This window comes from Ranitomeya variabilis, chromosome 3 (genome assembly GCF_051348905.1).
Source record: "Ranitomeya variabilis isolate aRanVar5 chromosome 3, aRanVar5.hap1, whole genome shotgun sequence".
NCBI lineage: Eukaryota > Metazoa > Chordata > Amphibia > Anura > Dendrobatidae > Ranitomeya > Ranitomeya variabilis.
In genome coordinates this window covers 670508559-670530468 of record NC_135234.1, presented here as the reverse complement: position 1 = coordinate 670530468, position 21910 = coordinate 670508559, and the positions used below count along the sequence as shown (strand labels likewise).

The following is a 21910-nucleotide window of genomic DNA, read 5'->3' as shown; positions in this document are numbered from 1 at the left end:
AAACAAAATAAGTAAAATGTGTGTCACAAGTGTGATGTTTAAAGGGCTAAGCCCCCTACATTTGTGTTTACATGGTTTCATTTTAGTTTGAGGGGTAACAGATTCCCTTTAAGGAATGGCAGGTGGCATAACAGGTATGACTAGAAATTATATGGCTTAGCAGGAGAGTAATAGGTGATCATAAGCAATTGTGAGGCAGTGACCCCTGGTACAGCTAGGGGGCGCTGTATGTGCTCTGCAGAATGTGCATGGAAGCGTAGTGAAGCCATGAGGGCGTACTACAGACACAGGTGTGGCTGTAATTAGTATAGTGAAGCAGTGACTGATTTAAAAGCCCTGTAGTAGTGGAGGAGGTGTGTCAGTGTGTTCTTGGAAGCAGACAGGGCAGTTGTCTGCAGAGCTCTCTCTGTGTGGAGCAGCACAGAGGCCAATGGAACCAGAGAGACTGACACCCTGCATCTTGGGCTGTCTTATGTGTACCCGGCTGCACTCCAGAGGATAAAGAGTGCAGTGCGCTGAGTGAGTACAGAGACTTGTTACCGGCGTGCGGTCACCCAGGGAAACTGGACAAAGGGAAGTTCGGCCTGTGTATTGACTGCGTCATATAGCCATGCATTATTAATGGACTGTATGAAGAAGCCGTATACTATATTGACTGTGTGAAGTAACACAATAAAAGAACGTTTTGTTTGAACTTGTTTGGGTCACTGCCGTTTCACTGTGTATGGTCATACCGCTGCATCACATATGGTGGAGAATGCGGGAAAAGTGAACTAAGGCATACCCCCAGAGAGTGCTGCAGATTGTTGTGTGAGTCTGCTGGAAAAATGGAGGAACTTTTGGAGCAGGTTGTGCTCAGTCAGCAAAGGCTTCAACAAGAGACGCTGCAGTTTCAACATTCCCAGCAAGAGATTTTGCAGCAGCAGCAGCGGCAGCAGGAGACGCTGCAGAGGGAGCTAGCAGAGCTTCAACGATATAAAGTGGAGACCTCTAATGTGAGGGGTGAACAGCAGAGTCCTGAAGAGACCCCAAAGGTAAGGGGTGATCATTGGGTGTACCAGTGGTCCTATGTAGAGACTCGTTCTGCCAGGTCTCAAGCAAGTGACTTGTTGCAATTGGTGGAGGAGTGGCTCCATCCTGAGTTCTGTTCTCCATATGAGATGATGGAGAGAATCGTGGCTGATCGGATGGTGAGGGCTCTGCCGGCCGCCATGCAGCTTTGGGTCGGGCTGAGGTACCTAGGCCACCTGGAACTGCTGATAGAATTGATTGAGCAGTATAAGTCCACTCAGGACGTTGCACCAGAGCCCGGGCATGGGGCTAGTAACTGTTCGGTAACATCTAAGCCCATGGACTGTGGGAACACTGGTCAGGAGTATATGTGTGCCCAGCCTGTCTGTATCACCACTACGGGCACAGCTGGCGGTGAACCAGAATTGTGCCAGGTACTTGTGAATGGGTGCCGAATAGAGGCTCTCCTGGACACGGGGAGTAAAGTGACTCTGGTCCATCGTTCCCTTGTTGCTGGGGACAACACCAATGGACAGAAAGTGGAGGTGATGGGTATCCATGGGGAAATCCGGGAGTACCCGACCGCGGAGGTCAATGTTTCTACACCATGCGGAGACACTAGACATGTGGTGGGAGTGGCAAAGACCCTTCCCTATGAGACTGTGTTGGGAAGAGATTTTCCCCTGTTTTGGTCCCTGTGGGAGACCAGGGTAAACCCTCTCATGGAAAAAGTTATACCGGGTGCAGAACCCAAAGATATTGAAATACCTGCCATAGGGGTCGCCAACCTAGGGACAGAGTGTAATCCCGATAGGCTCCCCCTAGAGGTAGCGGCAGGAGAAGCTAAAGATGTTGTTTCGGGCGTAGAACCCGAAGATCCTAAGATGTATGCCACAGGGGTCGCCAATTTAGGATTGGAGTGTAAACCCGATAGGCTCCCTCTAGAGGTTGTGGCAGTAGAGCTTGTGGGGACCCCACTGAACCCTGAGCTGGAGGTGTTCCCTGGTAAGGTTGGGACAGCTCAGATCCAGGGTCCCTTTCAGAGACGCAGATATAAAAGACGCAGGTATGAGAAGAGCCGAGAGTGTATGATCGCAGAGGTGACTGGGGACGTGCGCACGAGGAACCCTCTGGCACCGGTCAAGGATGGGGCCGGGGGTCAGGGTAAATTAGATAGAGCACTCGCTAGACAGCAGTATCGGGAGGCTCCGGTTCGGGTGCGGCGTAGTACAGATATATGCTCAGAGTTGCCAGCGCGGTCCGTGGCATTTCAGCGTGATATAGTCACTGAGGCACGGGTAACGGTACAGAGGAAGCAGTACCAGGGGCCCGAAAGCAGATACTTAGGTGACAGGATGACCCGTGGGGTTAGTGAACCTAAAGTAAACAAAGTAAAGACCACCCAAAACTGGCCCAAATCTGCGGTTAATCAGAAAAGAAGGTTTGGCTTCTGCAATGGAGATCGGGGTGGTTGGTCCCGTAATGAAATATGGAGGAGAAACGCAAAGGGGAGGGATGCGTGCGTTGATCGATGGTTCCGGTCCCTACTTTGGTTTCTTAATGTAGTGAGCGGGGATGTCAGGGGGGCATACCGATGCCCTGTCTTTCGCCCTTACGGGGTAACAAATGTTCAACCCCACAGGAATGAACAGGGGGGAGGATATGTGAGGCAGTGACCCCTGGTACAGCTAGGGGGCGCTGTATGTGCTCTGCAGAATGTGCATGGAAGCGTAGTGAGGCCATGAGGGCATTCTACTGACACAGGTGTGGCTGTAATTAGTATAGTGAAGCAGTGACTGATTTAAAAGCCCTGTAGTAGTGGAGGAGGTGTGTCAGTGTGTTCTTGGAAGCAGACAGGGCAGTTGTCTGCAGAGCTCTCTCTGTGTGGAGCAGCACAGAGGCCAATGGAACCAGAGAGACTGACACCCTGCGTCTTGGGCTGTCTTATGTGTACCCGGCTGCACTCCAGAGGATAAAGAGTGCAGTGCGCTGAGTGAGTACAGAGACTTGTTACCGGCGTGCGGTCACCCAGGGAAACTGGACAAAGGGAAGTTCGGCCTGTGTATTGACTGCGTCATATAGCCATGCATTATTAATGGACTGTATGAAGAAGCCGTATACCATATTGACTGTGTGAAGTAACACAATAAAAGAACATTTTGTTTGAACTTGTTTGGGTCACTGCCATTTCACTGTGTATGGTCATACCACTGCATCACACAATGCACAATGATTTTTTTAGGTTAAGTATATTACATGCATGTTTCAAACTATACGTTTCCAGACCTATACCAGCAAAATACAGGCCTCTAAGGTTCAATGAGCAGATCCATGATCCCTAGATAAATTATTTCTCTTCCAATAAACACGTGAAGAATGGCTATATAAAGATCATACAGAATGACCTACAGGAGGCAGAACCGACATCTGCTAAAAATAATATCGCTCGCAAGCCTCAACTCCTGGTCCCTGGTGAAACGTCTAGATTCAGAGATATTTTATTGTTTATAATGGAATTTGAAACAGGCGAGATCCATGTTATCATTCAATAGCTGAAAAGTCATATTGAAGTAATAATAGGGTATGTGCATTTGGTGGGAGTATATTGATTAGATACAGAGCATCATGTTGCTAGTCTGAAATGGCTACAGTATGATGTTTGTGTCTATAATCTTGTGAAGGCCAATAACTGAACAGTAGTTTAGGACCGATCATCTAGTCACCCCAAAAATAATAACTTCAAAAAGAAGAGTCTCTTTCAGCTAGATTAGAGCTGATTTTCGCCACCATCTTGATAGGTAAAATACTGCAATTAAAAGTGCCATCTGAGGAAACAGATGAAAAGGGGCAGCCTGTATCACCCTTTAACAGTGCATCACCAATAAACTGTCCTTGATAAACAATAGTGCTGTGTAGGTGGACCAACAAAATAAGGTTACCAGCAGAGTGCCCCCTCATGTCAGAATAGTGATTCCCTTGACCCAACCATAAAGATATAATAATTGTGCTCTCCTGTTGCCGATTGGGGTAACTCACTGAAAAAAAGTGGTCTCATCTTTTTAAAGGGAATCTGTCAGTAAGATCAACCCTCCCAAACCAACATAGGCACATAGGTCATAGGAAGCTGAATAAAATGATACCTTGATATTGGCGCTCCGATGATTTATTCCAGAGAAATCCATATTTTCCTATATGTAAATGAGCTGTTGCAGTACTATGGGCCGGACACTGATCTGCATGAGAATCAAGCTCCAGAGATTATTTTTAATAAAAGGGGGAGTTACCAGTGTGAGACATGTGACTAACATAGAACAGCAGAACTGAACTTTATCTCCTTACAAACACATTTGCTGTAGCTCTCACAGCTCTGCTGTATTGTAACCCTGACTGCCTGTGATATGGAAGCTGAGAGGAACCCGCAGATGTGTCAGGTATAATCACACACAGCTCTGCAGTGAGATCAGGAGAGCAGAGCGGTCATCACATATCACACTGGTAACTCCCATCTTTATTAACGATATGCCTTTGTGGCAGACTCTCATGCAGATCTATGTCCAACCCAAAGCCCCGAACAGCTCATTTACATATAAGAAAAATGTGGATTTTTCTGGAATAAGACATCGGATAGCAGATATCAAGGTATCATTTTATTCAAATATCTATGAGCTGCATGTCCATATAGACACTTAGGAGGGTTAATCCTACTGACAAATTCCCTTTAAATTCTTAAAATTGCAACGTATTTCTAAAAACAAGCAACTTTGCAATTTACTTCTTGTTAAAACAAAAGCCTCTCTCTTTTCAAGAATGAAGGAATTTTGGTTTCATAGTTTACTTCTCACCTCTGCAGTCTATCAGAGGTGGCCGGTTTACTAAGCTAGGAGCTCATGCTTGCCAGCCATTTGCTATGGAATTTGCAAGTGCCGCTCTGAAGCTGGATGGATCTCTGGATCTGGCCAGCTTCAGTTTCCATGCGCTTCTCTAATATTGCAGAGACAAAGCTGCCTCTGCTTGCAGCATGGGAGATTGCACATATTGGGCCAACAGTGCCGCCATACTGCTGGTCCAAACTGACTTCAGGAGTGGACCGCCCCCCAGGAAGCAGGAAGTCAGGAGGCAGGGGAGTGTTGTGCTCCTGCAGATACAAGAGTATACCCCTATAAAGAGGACCTGTCACCAGATCAAAAGTGACAAGGGGTGTACTCATTTTTGTTGCCAACGGTTTAGACATTAATGGCTGTGTGGTGAGTTAGGCTACTTTCACACTAGCGTTTTTTGCAATACGTCGCAATGCGTTGTTTTGGCGAAAAAACGCATCCTGCAAAAGTGCTTGCAGAATGCGTTTTTTCACCATTGACTAACATTAGCGACGCATTTGCGATGCATTGCTACACGTCGCAACCGTCGTGCGACGGTTGCGCCGTGTAGTGGCGGACCGTCGGCTGCAAAAAACGTTACATGTAACGTTTTTTGCTCCCGACGGACCGCCATTTCCGACCGCGCATGCGCGGCCGGAACTCCGCCCCCACCTCCCCACACCTCACAATGGGGCAGCAGATGCGCTGGAAAAATGCATCCGCTGCCCCCGTTGTGCGGCGTATACAACGCTAGCGTCGGTACGTCGGCCCGACGCACTGCGACGGGCCGAGTACGACGATAGTGTGAAAGTAGCCTTATTTAGAGGGCGCACCAAATTTACACTGTTATACAAGCTGTACACTAACTACTTTACATTGTATCAAAGTGTCAGATCTTCAGTGTTGTCCCATGAAAAGATCTAATAAAATATTGACAAAAATGTGAGGGGTGTACTTATTCTCATGATATACTGTGTATGTATAAGTATAGTCAGGGAATGTGTTTCTTTCTATTGTTTTCACTGATTTATAGGAGCTGAATTTTATAGTAGAAAGACCAAATCTCAGTAAAGGCTGCCCCTTTATCCGGACCAGATTATCAGTATACAATATATACAGTATATATATATATCGCGGGCAGGGTCCTCTCTCCTCCTGTACCAGTTATGACTTGTATTGTCTAAGAATATTGTACTTGTTTTTATTATGCATACCCCTCCTCACATGTAAAGCGCCATGGAATAAATGGCGCTATAACAATAAATAATAATAATAATAATAATAATAATAATATAGAGAGAGAGAGAAAGAGTCAGCTATAAAATTCAGCTCCTATAAATTAGTGAAGCAATAGAAAGACGCTCACTCCCTGAGTGGCAGATGCCAACCGCCTTTGCCGGAGATTAGCCCGGTCTGCCAGATCGTCATTTTTCCCCTGTCAGTGTCATCCTTCAATGTCAGTGCCCTCAGCATAACTTTGACATACAGCAATATGAGTGAAGCGAGAGAACAGTCCTTATGACAGTTTTATGTCCCCTTCAAAAGACCCTAGGTCACACAGCCGACCAAAGCACTGCTATCTTCTAATATTTATTTTTCAAATATATTTATTGATTTTAATATACTGGGGGAGTGGGGAGAAGGGGGAAGGAAAGGGGAGGGTAAGTAATTGGGTAGGGAGTAGGGGTTAACTTAGTTAGATAACTCAAAGCAAGTAATGCATACAGTCGAGGTACTAATTGACACTATTTAAGGCAAATGTATCATATATAACATAAGGTCGTGCCTTGTCATAGCCAAACTACAATAGATAACAAAAGTATAAAAAAAGGAAAAGAAAAAAAGAGAGAAGTCCTGGGTTAGCTACATCTGGTGTAGAGGTCCGGTAAAAGAATGCAATAAAGTCAAGGCCTAGGAAATAAGGAGTTCCATTGATCCCATTTTTTTCGTATTTTCCTAAAGTTCCAAAGAATTATGTAGATAAAGCCTATCCACAACGTCAGAGAATATTGGGGTGTCCGCTTTTTTCCAATAGAGGGCTATCAGATTCTTAACAACTAACAAAATGTGTATTACAACTAGTGTTGAGCAGTCCGATACTGCAAATATCGGGTATCGGCCGATTTTTGCTGTATCGGAATTCCGATACCGAGTTCCGATATTTTTGTGATATCGGAAATCGGAATCGGAAGTTCCTATAAGTTCCCAGGCATGTGCGGTGCGTATGGTTCCCAGGGTCTGGAGGAGAGGAGACTCTCCTTCAGGCCCTGGGAGCCATATTCATGTAAAAAATAAAGAATAAAAATAAAAAATATGGATATACTCACCCCTCCGACGGCCCCTGGCTCTCAGCGGTGCAACCGGCAGCCTCCGTTCCTAAGAACGCAGTGAGTGTAGGACCTGCGATGACGTCGCGGTCTTGTGATTGGTCGCGGTCTTGTGATTGGTCGCGCGACCGGCGCGTGACCGCGACGTCATCGCAGGTCCTTCACTCACTGCATTCTTAGGAACGGAGGCAGACGCTTGCACCGCTGAGGTCCAGGGTCCGTCGGAGGGGTGAGTATATCCATATTTTTTATTCTTTATTTTTTACATGAATATGGATCCCAGGGCCTGAAGGAGAGTCTCCTCTCCTTCAGACCCTGAGAACCATCCAGGATAGCTTCCGATATTTGTGTCCCATTGACTTGTATTGGTATCGGGTATCGGTATCGGCGATATCCGATATTTTTTGGATATCGGCCGATCCAATCCGATACCGATACTTTTGAATATCGGAAGGTATCGCTCAACACTAATTACAACATATCTCGTTGACAGTTCTATACTAAGTCTATGGAAAGGAGAGCAGTTCGGGGTGAGCACAACATTTCTATTAAGGAGTCTGTTTAAGCTGTGGGAAACCTGTTTGCACAAAGGTTTGATCTTCAGACAACTCCAGAAGATGTAGAGCAGATTGCCCGGACATCCTCAACCTCTCCACCACAAAGGTGAGTGTTCATGATTGATATGCGATAGCCATGAAGGGGTGTAGTACCACCTGACTAACAGTTTATAATAGGATTCGTGGAGAAGTGTAGAGATATTGGAATTATATGAATTTTTAATCCCCTCCTCCCATTGATCCATATTTAGCGATATTTTCAAATCAAGTTCCCATCGGGACATATAAGAATTTCTGTGAATATTGTTGTCCTTATTAAAATAATTATACAGCTATTTTGTGCTTCAAAAAATGAAGATGAGATAGATTATAAAGTCTGAAGACTGTATGTTAAATTTATTTTTGATTTCCCTGAAACCTGTAAACCTATTATTATTGTATATATCCCTTATTTTCTTGATACCTGTTTGGGTCCACCTCTCCGGAATCTGAAATTTATGGCTGAACGCTATTAAAGATAATGGGAAGTTATTCAATAAGTCTGATCTATTACCTCCCCTATTTGGTTTAGCGAGTGCAAATGTTAATGCAGAGAAAATGGGGTGCAGTGACTCACGAGTATGTTTTTCAAATAGATGACTAAATAAGGAATCTTTTAGTGGACGATTGCTGTTTTGTGCTGTTTCTAGTTCTAGCCAAGCCAGAGGTGAGTTTTCTTTAAACCAGTGACGGGGGAACCTCAGGCCCCAGGGCCATTTATGGCCCTCGATGACCTTTAATCAGGCCCCCGAGCAGATTCTCAGGGACCGCATTCTTGGGCAGGGAGGTGTATTTTGATTGCCACCAGCTCATTAATTGCTTCTTGCTCTGTTAGCACACACACGCAGTGTTCACTACTGAACACTGAAGGGCATGCAATGAAAGATTACGTCCTGAGACCACTGCCAGAGTCAGGATGTACTGTGTGGGCGGAGATTGTACAGGATGGTACCAAAGGATGGTAGAAATGTCCAAATGGCCCTTGGCAGAAAAAAGATTCCCCACCCCTGCTCTAAACTAATAGATACTTTGCTTTATTAGATTTGTTAGGAAGTAAGTAGAAATGTTCGGTAGTCCTAGTCCCCCATTAAGTCTCCTTTTATAGAGAATATTCTTGGCGACATCTTCTAGTATTTCTTAAACTCAGGTGCAGTAGTTAAAAGAAGTACTTGTAATGGACTTATTGGTCTATTATAGGAGATGGATTAGGTGTCATTTTACAATGAATTTCTCACATCCCCATGGGTGTTCTTGTAGATCTAATTTTAATACTTTATTGTGACACGTAAGCGTCAATAATAGCTGAAATTCTCTCACATAAGTAAGATGTAAATGACTAAAATCTCCTGACTGGGCTTTCATCACTCGATAAACGAAAACTATATTGAGAATTCATGTGATTTACAAAAATTGCATTTTTGGCTGTTTGGGAAAGCTATACCGGCTTAGAGATGGTTAAGGTTTCAGCTACAATTTACACTCACTTTGTTAAAAAAAGATTGATTTGATTTATTCCCCCACATTATATCAATCATTCCCAATACTCTTAATTTTAACATGAAGATAGATATATAGATAGATAGATAATATATAGAAGATAGATAGATAGATGATAGATAGATATAGAGATAGATAGATGATAGATAGATATAGAGAGATAGATAGATAGATAGATAGATAGATAGATAGATAGATAGATAGATAGATAGATATAGAGAGATAGATAGATAGATAGATAGATAGATAGATAGATAGATAGATAGATAGATAGATAGAGATAGATAGATAGATAGATAGATAAAAACAAATTCAAAACAATGTCTTATGTGGGTTCCTGCAGTAGTGAGAAATGCCCTATACGTTGACCTGTTATATCAAAAAGTCCCTGTCTGGGGAGGAAATGTTGGAGCAGAGGTGCGCATGCTCGTCCTCAGCCTCATTCATTGTCTATCTGGCTGCTGAGGATAAGCATGTGTACCTCCGCTCCATTAAGGATGAGGTTGCAGAGCCCCATTCTCCGGGTTCAAGAGCCACAATCTTGTGATTGCTGAAGGTTTCAAATGTCAGAGCCCCATTAATCAGCAAGTTATTCAGTGGATAGGGCATAACTATTTTGGGGGGAGTAACCCTTTAAAGAAATACAGAGCATATAATTTATTATGTTACACAGATCTTGAAGTACTTAGAAGAACCTTTCCTATTAGTTATCTACAGAAGATTACTATCTCAGAGCTCTGTGGTTATTACTGCACTGACATCATTTTGTATAACTAATAATAGCTTGTATAACATTCGCTAAGTTTCATTGTCTTGCATTAAAGTCCTCATTATCTATGTGTCTTTCATAATGATCGCCCCTTTTGTGAGTTTTACTCTTCAGTTGGATTCAGGGTCCACACCTTAATCCAGTTTCCAGTAGGATCTTTATCGGCAGTGCATCTGTGGTTGTGAATTATCATACTTTTAGGTTAGAGAATGAGGAGCGGATAGTGAATCTAATTTACTCCTTACAGAAGACGGTCTGTAATTTAGGAAAGAATTCCAAAATACTGAATAGTCCTCAGTATAAAAACATGACGAATATTTAATTCTATTTTAGTGCATAGGAGGGTCTGATATCACAGTTCTTCTTCCCCAGCTTGTCAGGAGGCTTACTTCAAAAAACACTATGCTATTAAAGGGGTTGAATGGAATGGGGAGGCTATCACTCATAGGATAGGTGATAACTTGTTGGATGCTGGGAATCTAACTGCTGGAACTGCACTGATCACAAACACAGGGTTAATAAATGCCCTGATGAAATGGAATCACCACCACTCCATTCATTGTCTTTGGGACTGCCAGAGATAGCTGAGCTGCTATGTTCTAGTGTGGCACCCCAGGAGTCCGGTTGCCATAGTGGCATTGCCTCCCTCACAGGGGGTGATGACATGCCTGGAAGCAAGGAGGGGTTCCCTGACTAGATAACACTTACACCAACATCCTTCCTACTCCAGACCAGAAGAGGGAGCTCTAACACCTAATTTCAGGGGAGTTTCCTGATATAAGTTCTGGCCTGGAGGCGGAGTGAGTTAGTCTGAGGAAGACAGAAAGGAGAGAGAGGAAGTCAAGGAAGAACCTGAGAAGTGGACCTGTAGATAAGCTCACCTCAGAGCCAAGTGCCCGAGACTGGACGCCGGAGTCCGTGGTTGTGCGGGTACTGATGTCCCGGCAGCTAAATCTGGAGAGCAGGGGACTGCAGGTCTCCTGGCCCATCACAACACCTAAAGGCACAGCAGCAAATGAGAGCCTGGAGCCACCACGAAAGAGCGACACCTGTAATAGGCTCAAGCTGCCTGCCATACAGGCGAGTACTACAGACCAATAAGGACCAGAGGACTGAGCATAGCTTTAGGCAGCAAGGACATCAGAGGACAGCGCAGTAAGGAGGCCTCAAAACCCATCTGGCTAGCGGATCCTAAGTTGCTTTCAGGCTCCCCGGACCTCCATTGTTATCTGTAACTAGTGCCCTGGCCTGCACTTCAAACTGTGAGTAAACCCCATAAACTTTACTTCCCTTTAATCATCATTTTTCATTGGAGACCCTGGGCCCTTTTAGAAGTGGCCCGGTACCGAGTATCCCCACAGCCCTGGTGGGCACTCCACTAGGAATTGGTGAAGGTCCCAACAGTCAGACAATCGTCAGGCTGCAATCTGTCTTGTGCATAGTTGATAACGTACCCAACTGAGACATCCTTCTTGGGACAATCTCTTATTAATAGCTGCACTCTGTTGCAGAAAATACAAAAAATTACATACTTTCCTCCTGACCCAGCGTCCCTTCTATGACCTTCACAAATTCTCTCCCTACTCTGTTTCGCATCACTGTCTCTACTATTGTAGCCAATCAGAATGTCACATGATGGTCGGGATAGAAAGCAGGGAAATCATAGGAGCAACGCCCGTCCGGGAGATAAATATAATTTTTTCGATTTTCTGTAACTAGTAAGAAAGCAATGTCCAGTAGTGTGCCAACACTTTCTTTGGAGTCCAGTGGGTGGTCCTACTTGAAGGCAGTCTTTTAGAGACCTAACTCTAAATCAGGACCTATCCACTTGTCAACAAGTAAATTACTCCATCTGGAAATTGATTATTAATTATCTAGAGGGTTTTACTATTCCCCTTATGAATTGTGTATGTACCTATATATTTTAATTACTGCCAGTACTGATTGGTCTTTGTATGAACATGCTCCATTGACAAGGAGAGTCGTAAAACCCCTGTCACTTTATTCACACTTTTCCAATAGGAATAAATGAGTAATTATACATAGTAGAGTTGTAAAAAAGATGTGTGAGAATTGTTATTTTATGTGACATTGAGGGCACCAGACAGCTGTTTCCCGATATGAATATGGGCATCAGACAACTGTCCATAGTGGTTGGATGTATTGCTGCGACGCAGTCTATCATTGCTGATCGGTTTCCTGATACATTTTAGTAAATCATATTAAACCTGGCTTTTTTTCTTCTACATTAACAGGCTACAAATTATCCGTTGCTTTTCCCAGAGACAAGTGGTGCTGGAGTCGTCCGCAGCCTCTTATAACTAACATTCATACCTGCCCAAGCCAAATGTGAATGATAATGGGTGAATCAGGCAGCAAAACGATCATGTTAATGTTAGTTTGGGCCACAGATCTCTTTTATGTATAAACAGCTTTAAGTAGAGTTATATTATACAGTTAAAGGGATCTCGTCACGTTGACCATGCAGTCTGATGTGTGAGGACCATGACATAGAGTAGGAGAAACTGAGCTGATTAATATATAGCTTTTTTGGGGGAAAACCTATATTTCATTATATTAAATTTCTGCTATCTATTGCTTTGGAGTCCAGTGGGCGGTCCTACTAGAAGGAAGTCCCACCCACTGGACTTAGAAGCCTTGAACAAGGAATAGTATAAATAAATAATTTACAAGTTACACTGAATCTTTTTCCACAAAATCTGTCCAGCTCTATAGAATCTTCAGTCGGACAGGTTCCCTTTAACAAAGGGGTGGATTTATCAAAGGAAAAGTCGAACGAGTCGTCATATCAACCCATCAGATTTTTTATTTCATTTTCAAAAGGCCTTTTTAAAAATAAGAGCTGTATTCTGATTGGTTTCTGCGAGTAAAATCTCTATTATTTCTCGGCACCATTTTTTTTTACAAATATGATAACATTTATATCTTACCGTGCTGAATCTGGGGAAGAGACCCAAGGCAGGCTGAGGCTCCACCGGAAATGAGAGGAACGGTTTCATATCCAGGTGACGCTGTACCATGGCTGGAGGCGGACGGAGCAGGGTGGGAAGGCTGGCCCCTCTGTTAATGCTCCCTGAAGAGAAAACAGAAGAAGTGTTTAATAAAGCAAAGTCCATACAAATGCATCATATTCATAATACAATGTACAGCCCATTAATGAGCAGGTACTAGGAAACTTTTACTAATTATTCTCAAATCATTTGCTCATCATTGCGTTAAAAGGTGATACTGACGACAACCATTATAACATGTACTAAGAACAGTTGTCTTTATCCATTTTTTTCTTTTTCTGTTTTATTACACTTGCACACCTTTGGTTTATATTGTATATTTAGTGGGTCCAAAATGCGCAATAGGGCTTGGCATTTACACTTATGGGCATGGAGGACACCATGTTGGGTTTCCATATCCCTGGCTGTTTAATAGGACCGTTTTATATCAGAAGTGTTACTTTGTAGCTCCAGTGTTGCCTCTACAGAGTAACATGTGAGTGGCAGCCCACAGGTCATCTCTTCTCTTTATTCACCTGGTTTCCTGACATCCGTGCTCTCTATACTGTCACAATGTCTCAGTAGCAGAAGGTGGAACTCCTAGAAATAATCAGGAATTGCCGCACAACGTAAATCAAAAAGCTGCATAGCCTTTAATGTGCAACTAAAGAACAGAAGACAGGACCCTAAATCAAAATCTGTCTTAATATAATGCATAATGGTATCTTATTAAGCGCCACAATCATGTTAGTCGAGTGTTAATGTTAACTTCAAATGTGAATGGTTCAAGCATTTTAATAGATAAGGTTTTCAGAGAAGTGACAGAAAAGCCTCAGGGGGTCACATTTGATCTACAACCTCAAGTAGCTGCACAATTCTTTCTTCCCAGAATGTTGTCTTACAGATTGGCTTCCCTGCTTACCACTACAGCCTTCATCTCACCCACAGCCATTTCATTGCCTGCTCTAATGATGCTTTTCTAGGATGTATTTCAGGACAAACTAGGACAACTGACCACTTGGAAGAACAAAAGGAGACATGCTTCAGCTTCCCGTGGCACGCAATACAACTCACAATCCGCAAAAAGTGACTTCTTCAAACTCCCCAAAGTCCCAGATTTCGGCCATGTTATTAACGTGTTTGGAGAAATGTTTTTCAGAATGTTGAGAATTCCTAAGTGACCTCAGTGGCTTCGGTTCATTTTGCAAAGTGGACGTGAATATGGTTCCTGCGGCGCTAAAGTGTTTTCCGCTGTGTCTCAGATTCAGGTTGTTATTATCCTACCGGGGTGAATGTGATAATTATCCTGCCATTTATATGGCTCACAAAAGAACCATTTGATGCTATGCTGTGCTCACAGCTTTTTAAAGTTCACAGGATTTTTTGGGGGTATATGCACCAGAAACAGCTGAGGTTTTTCCGCGCTCAGAACACATCATTGAATGTATGTAAAGTTTGTTCTCATTAAGATGAATCACAATCTGTGACAACAGCAGAGTGCTGGAGAGGCCGCCGAAATGACGGAAGTGGCTCTCACCGAGCTTTATATTTTCCCTTGAAGCATTGTAAAATACCTTCTGATAAATATAGATGAATTGTATAGACCTCATAGAGCCGTGACTAATACCAACCACTGGCAAAGGTTAATGATGCACAGTGTCTGTGCTTACCAATGACTTCAGGCGCTCACAACCTTTACGACTTAAAGTGGAAATGTACTTTCAAGTAACATTTTATAGTATGCTGTCCTGTGTATGTACATCAGGAACAACCCCCCCCCTGACATTTGAAGTTGACTCAAAGTAGGAGGAGACTAGTTGCTGTGATGTTTTCCTTATACTAAATGCACAGAAAGGGGGAATTGCAACTTTTTTCTCTTTGGTAGCCTATAGATAGAAGCAGCAGAGACACCAAGCAAATTAGAAGTACTGAGAAGTGTAGCTGTGAATCCAGCACTGGTCGATGCAATTTAGAATCTACACAATCTGTTCATCTGCCTCACAATATCATCCTCTCTGCATCTCCTTTACTCTCCTCTCCAAACAATTCAATAAGCTGTGTAACCTGGCACCCAGGGACGCCGCTACCATGAGGCGACTTGATCTCTTTGCTTCAGGCGGCAGAAGAGAGGAGGCGGCAGATTCTGTAACTGGATTTGCTAAGTTTTTGGGTTTTTTTTAAATCCGGGGTCAAGTGCCCGCCCCCCCTCCTTCCTCCCCGCCCCCCCTCCTCCCTCCTGCCCCCCCTCCTCCCTCCTGCCCCCCTCCCTCCCTCCTGCCCCCCTCCCTGAAGACGTAATACTCACCTTCCTCCAGCGGTGGCTGCAACTGTGTCTCTGTCTCGTCTCAGCGCCGGCAGTGCGTCCTGTCTTTAGCGGTCACATGGTAGAGTCATTAAGGTCATGAATATGCGCATATTCATCAGCTTAATGAGCGCTACCATGTGACCGCTGAAGACAGGAAGGAAGACGCTGCAGAGATGCCGGGATGTTCTGCGCCGCCCGGTGAGAGGTGAGTATGACAGGGAAAAAGTATGGGGGAGCCACGCACGCAGGGGAGAAGGATGGGGGAGTCATGAACGCAGGGGAGAAGGATGGGGAGCCATGAACGCAGGGGAGAAGGATGGGAAGCCATGAACGCAGGGGAGAAGGATGGGGAGCCATGAACGCAGGGGAGAAGGATGGGGAGCCATGAACGCAGGGGAGAAGGATGGGGAGCCATGAACGCAGGGGAGAAGGATGGGGAGCCATAAACGCAGGGGAGAAGGATGGGGAGCCATAAACGCAGGGGAGAAGGATGGGGGAGCCATGAACGCAGGGGAGAAGGATGTGGAGCCATGCACGCAGGGGAGAAGGATGGGGAAGCCACGCACGCAGGGGAGAAGAATGGGGGAGCCACGAACGCAGGGGAGAAGGATGTGGAGCCATGCACGCAGGGGAGGAGGATGGGGGAGCCACGCACGCAGGGGAGGAAGATGGGGGAGCTACGCAAGCAGGGTGGGAGGATGGGGGAGCCACGCAAGCAGGGTGGGAGGATGGGGGAGCCACGCACGCAGGGTGGGAGGATGGGGGAGCCACGCACACAGGGTGGGAGGATGGAGTATAAATATGGAGTATAAATACTAGGCCCTATAGGGGGGACACAGTGTGTATAGAAAGGAGAGGTCAGTGTGAAGAGCATGTACCATAAGAGGGACAGTGTGGGGGGTCATATTTTGTGCAGACAATATAGTGAGGGGCAATTTTTCATTCAGGAGCATTTTAATGACACTTGTATCTTTAAGGGCATCATGTGGAGACTTTCTGCAAAAGAGCGGAGAAGATGGAAGTCTGCAGAGATGGCTGTAGATGAGAAAACTCATCATGGGGTCTGGACAAGATGAAGAAAAGGAGAACGACTCCAGAGACAACGTCATCTATAAGGTACCTGGATGTAAATGTTATTTGTGATACTGACTAACTCTCATGTTTTTATTTATGTTAGGAGCATTAAAGGGGATGTCCAGGTTTGTAATGAGTCTGCAGTCATTCTTTGTGACTGCAGACTTCTGAGTTCTCACAGTGCACCCTGCACGCTGTCAGGATTCTCTCGTGCTGGCGATTTACATTAATGCGGTCACGTGCTGACTACACATGTGTGGCCTCACTCAATGAAAATGAACTGAGTGAGGCCGGGCACGTCTAGTCGGAATGTGGTCAGAAGTATACAAATCACATGCTTGTGCTGACATGACCGTCCACCGGCAAGGGAGAATCCTAAAAGTGTGCAGTGCATTAGTTGTGAGAATTCAGAAGCTGCGATGTCAGGATTCAGCTCTGCAGGTTCCAGTAGTCGTCACATGGACACTTCACTCATATGCGATTTTCATACTCATGGTCCTGTGACAACGAGCTTCTCTTCCCGCCATTTTTTCTTTCGCCTCAGGCAGCAGAGAGGCTAGGTTCACCCCAGCTGGCGCCTAACTGAGCTGAGGAAGACAGACAGAATTGAGCTACGTTTTTTTCAGAGTGAATAATAACTTCAAAAGGTGGGGGGTTGGAAAAAGCAGATTTCTTTCCTAAGATGCATAACAAGGTTTAAAGTAGGTCCTGATGCTGGCACTGGTATCACTGAACGCACCTAAGTGTTTAGTAGTGAACACTGCATGCACTTGCTCACAGAGCAAGAAGAAATTTAAAAGCTGGTGGCCATCAAAACACAGCTGCTGGCCCAAGCACTGTGGTCCCCTGAAATTTGCCCATCTGTTTGCTCATTTTTTTCAGCCTCTGGCCATTTATCTTTTGTGGAAAGAGCTATGCCGCACATGCAGTGTTCTGTATTCTCTCCTAGCTTATGTGTATGTATAGCATCCTCAGCATCTCCTATGTGATGTATGTGCAGCACCTTCATTGTCTCCTATATGATGTATATACAGCAAGCTCAGTGATAGCTATTAGCTCATAGCTATTTTATTATGGCATCTGTAAGTAGCAGTGTTTTGGTGCAGCCAGGGGTTTAATGACTGGGCCTATGTGGGAGGGGGCTCACAGATGGCAATGCATACTTCAGCTGGATGTACGTCAGAGGAAACAAGCACATTAAGCTGAAGTGTATTGCTGTGCAGGGACCTGCACGCAGCCGACCAGACGACACATGGCAGTGAGGTCATGCGCTGCCCGTGCTGGCACACTACAGTCAGCTACAGAAGAGGATGCCACACAAGGTGGGAGCAGAAGATGAAGAATTGTTTATTTATTTTTCTATTTCTATGCTGAAAATGAGCGGCAGAACATTATACCAAGAGGGGTCCAGGATGGAGCGCATTACACAAGGAAGGAGCCCAGGATGGAGGACAGTATACCAGGATGGGGGACATTGATAAAGGATGGGGGACCTTATGCCAGGAAGGGGTCGAGGATGGGGGACATTATACAGAATGGGGTACATTATTGCAGAAAAGGGCCCAGGACAAGTGACACTATACCAGGAAGTGGCCCAGGATGGGGGACATTATTAGTCAAAGGAGCTCAGGATGGGGGTCATTATACCAGGAGGGGACCCATGATGGGTGCATTGTACCAGGATGGGGGATATTATAACAGGAAGCGGCTTAGGACAGGGGAATTATGACAGGAAAGAGTACAGGAGCACAGGATAGGGGACATTATTAGTCAAAGGGGCTCAAGATGGGGGTCATTGTACCAGGAGGAGACCCATGATGGGTACATTGTACCAGGATGGGGGATATTATAACAGGAAGCAGCTTAGGACAGGGGAATTATAACAGGAAAGGGTACAGGAGCACAGGATGGGGGACATTATACCAGAAAGGGACCTAGGATGAGAGACATTATTACAGGATGGGGAGGTTGTTACAGGAAACAGCCAAGACAGGGGACATTATTACATGGATGGTGAACACATATGTGTTTATAGGATCTAGAACGCTACAAGGGCCCATACCTTTGACCAACATGCATGGGGGGCCCAGTTCCATATTTTGCACCGGGGTCCTCTGGACTCTTGTTAGTCCACTGGGTACAGCGAGTGTCCCCAGCATTTGTTCTGTACCCCACTGGCCTCAGGTCCGGACTGCTAATCTGCCTTAACGGGCAGATACCCGGTGGGCTGGTCTCATAGGTCATAAAGTGGGCTGCCTGGCCCATTGTGTATCAGTGAGTACTGCATTCTGTGTGGAGTCTGAGGTATCTGCTTACCTACTTATCTTTATGACAGCTAAGGCTACGTTCACATTAGCGTTAAGCTAATGTGCGTCGGGTTTGCGTCGGCGACGCAGCGGCGACGCATGCGTCATGTGCCCCTATACTTAACATGGGGGACGCATGCGTTTTTTTTGCTGCGTTGTGCGACACATGCGTCTTTTTTGCCGCAAGCGTCGGACCAAGAAAACGCAACAAGTTGCATTTTTCTTGCGTCCGATTTTCGGCAAAAACCGACGCATGCGTCGCAAAACGCAGCGTTTTTGCATGCGTTTTGACGCGTTTTTGCGTGCGTTGTGTGTTGCGTCGCCGACGCAACGGCGCACAACGCTAGTGTGAACGTAGCCTAAGTGAACAAATGACTGGACAACTCAGTGTTATAAGAGGTTAGGATGGTCGCACCACAAAGCATCTGGACACAGATTTCACAAGCTGGTCTCCTATATCTCCCAATTAGTAGCTTCTAATTCTCCTTGTCTGCACAGTTTGCTCTAAAGAGTTTATCATTGTCAGTACAGGCATTCACACAAGTACATAGGTCCCGGCCTCCTCCTGTATGTACTGGGAAAACAGTAATGTGGTTACAAAATGACAGTGTTCATGAAGCAGAGCTGGGCTATGTTGAGGCGTGCAGGGGTACCAGAAGTGACAAGCTGCCGGGCTGAGACGCCCCTATTGATAATTGCTCATGGCAGTTGCCATTTGACATGGCCTTTTCATTGTGTGGGTGATGGGCTCAGAAATTAGATGATCACATCAAGCTAGTGGTCTTCATTTAGAAGGCCCCAATGCAAAATCTCCAACAGGGCCCCTAGCAGTCATGGGCCCGGAATAGTATTGGTCTTGCGTGACACAGCGACCCCTGATCCAACTGGAGTTACACCCCTGACTAGGGCTCCACTCACCAAGCAGAGGCCAAAAAGGATGTTCTTTTGTCCCGCATTTTCTGCTTTACTTTTTTTTTCTTGCGTTTTTATTAACAAATACAGTGATCTATTTCATGCAGAAATATAGGCACACACACGAGTCAATAGCTCTGTATTCACATATGTACTTTTAGACCACGTTCACACGTTCAGTATTTGGTCCATATCTTACCTCAGTATTTGTAAGTCAAAACCAGGAGTGGAACAATCAGAGGAAAAGTATAATAGAAACCCGTCACCACTTCTATATTCATCACCCACTCCTGGTTTTGGCTTACAAATACTGAGGTAAAATACTGACCAAACACTGAGCATGTGAACATGGCTTCATGGTCATCCTAGTGATGGATCTAATAATCCACGCAGCCATGACCGCAGTTAATTCACAATATAAAGGTTCAGTGATGAGTCTGGATTTGGGGTCCTTCCTGATTATGTCAGTTCTATGTGGGCAGCTGAGGTCTCTTTTATTATAGGTATAACATGATGGTCGATATCATTGTGTTTTTATCAGTTCATAATGATATTTATTGCGAGCAGGTATTTCTTCTTCGATTTTCTTTCATGCATATCATGAACAGAATGATTAAGTTCTGTTACTTAATATATAACGGCTGTTGTGCATGTGATATTTCAGTTTTTCTTTTTTAATAAATTTGCAAAAAAATCTACATTTCTGTTTTTTTTTAGTCAAGATGGGGTGCAGTGTGTACATTAATGTGAAAAAAATGAACTTTTTTGAATTTACCAAATGGCTGCAATGAAACAATGAGTGAAAAATTTAAAGGGGTCTGACTACTTTCCGTAACCACTGTACCTGGATTTGCTCCAGGAAAAAAAAAAACTGAAATCCTGGAGTACCTAAACAGTATTTTCCTGTTTAATGTGCCCCTCAGCAGCAGGGAGGCAGAGACTCCTCGTATTTTGACACATAGATAGGTGAGTCACTGGTAATAAGCATGTAGCTGCAGACAAGACATATCACTATACACATCATACACCCCCTCACACCAGGTGCAGGGATCATCTGTATACACATACTCAGAGCTACAGAGGAGTTTATTAGTATTTTCTCCAAGCCTAAAACCTATTATATAAATGTTATTTTAATTCTCATGCGGTGATAAATTATATTGCATATTTGTTATAAAAAAAATAGTTAATGTTATATTCTGTTTGCCAAGCTCAGCATTAAAAAAAAAAGTGATATAAGTCAATAAACAAAACCAAAAATCAATCTATCTATCTATGTATCTATCTATCTATCTATCTATCTATCTATCTATCTATCTATCTATCTATCTATCTATCATCTATATTCTATCTATCTATTATCTATAATCTATCTATCTATTATCTATAATCTATCTATCTATCTATCTATCTATCTATCTATCTATCTATCTATTATCTATAATCTATCTATCTATCTATCTATAAGGAAAATAAATCAGGAGACTAAGGGTAAGTCCACACTAGGCGTTTTTCAGCACTTTTTTTTCTGCAGCAAAACCTGATCTCTAGGCAGGAAAGAAGCTGCAGAAAAATAGCATGTTTTTCTTGTTTTTTTGCTGTGGTTTTGGCATGCTAGATTTGTTTCTTGTGCATGCTGATAAAGTTTAGTGTTGAAAAAAAAAGTCCTATTCTATAGAATCGGGTTTTGGCACATAAAAACACAGCAAAACCTGATACCTGCGTTTTTGGTGCATTTTTCACCACCCATTCATCTCAATGGGTGAAAAACGCTGAAAGAGGTGACATGCTCCATTGTGCAAAAGCACAAAATCCTGATGACAAAAAAAAACAAGCAGAGTGCAAGAGATTTCTGAAATCTCAGACTTGGCTGGTACTGTAAAAGTCAGCTGAAAATTTTCATAAAAAATGCACACAAAAAAGGTGCAAAAACACTTAATGTGAACTTAGCCTAAATGATACGACCAAATTATCATAAATTGTGACAAGAAGTTGCAATTTTATTAATGGTGCAATACTGAGTGGTGAACAACAGAGGGAGCCAGATGGTTCTAGAATTGTAAACTCCATACAAGTTTAGGTAGCCGTCTGCTTCTGTTTATCCGTTACACACATACAGGTACATAGTTCATTTTGCCATCAAATACCTGTTTTATAAAAAATAACCTGGTGTAAAAGCTGCTATTTTCCTGATTCTGACATTATTTTTTGTGCCTCTCCAATCCTGAGATATGGCCCCTCTTCA

The 21910-nt window shown here is 44.1% G+C and overlaps 1 protein-coding gene across 3 annotated transcripts in view; it reads right to left on the bottom strand.

Moving 5' to 3' along the window:
- Window positions 1-21910, bottom strand: part of ZNF385A (zinc finger protein 385A) — a 240422-nt gene that overhangs the window by 88321 nt on the left and 130191 nt on the right. For all 3 annotated transcript variants that reach the window (XM_077297924.1, XM_077297923.1, XM_077297925.1), the window contains one exon: window positions 13009-13151. In XM_077297924.1, the coding sequence (XP_077154039.1) occupies window positions 13009-13151 (143 nt within the window). The remainder of the gene's footprint in view (window positions 1-13008; window positions 13152-21910) is intronic.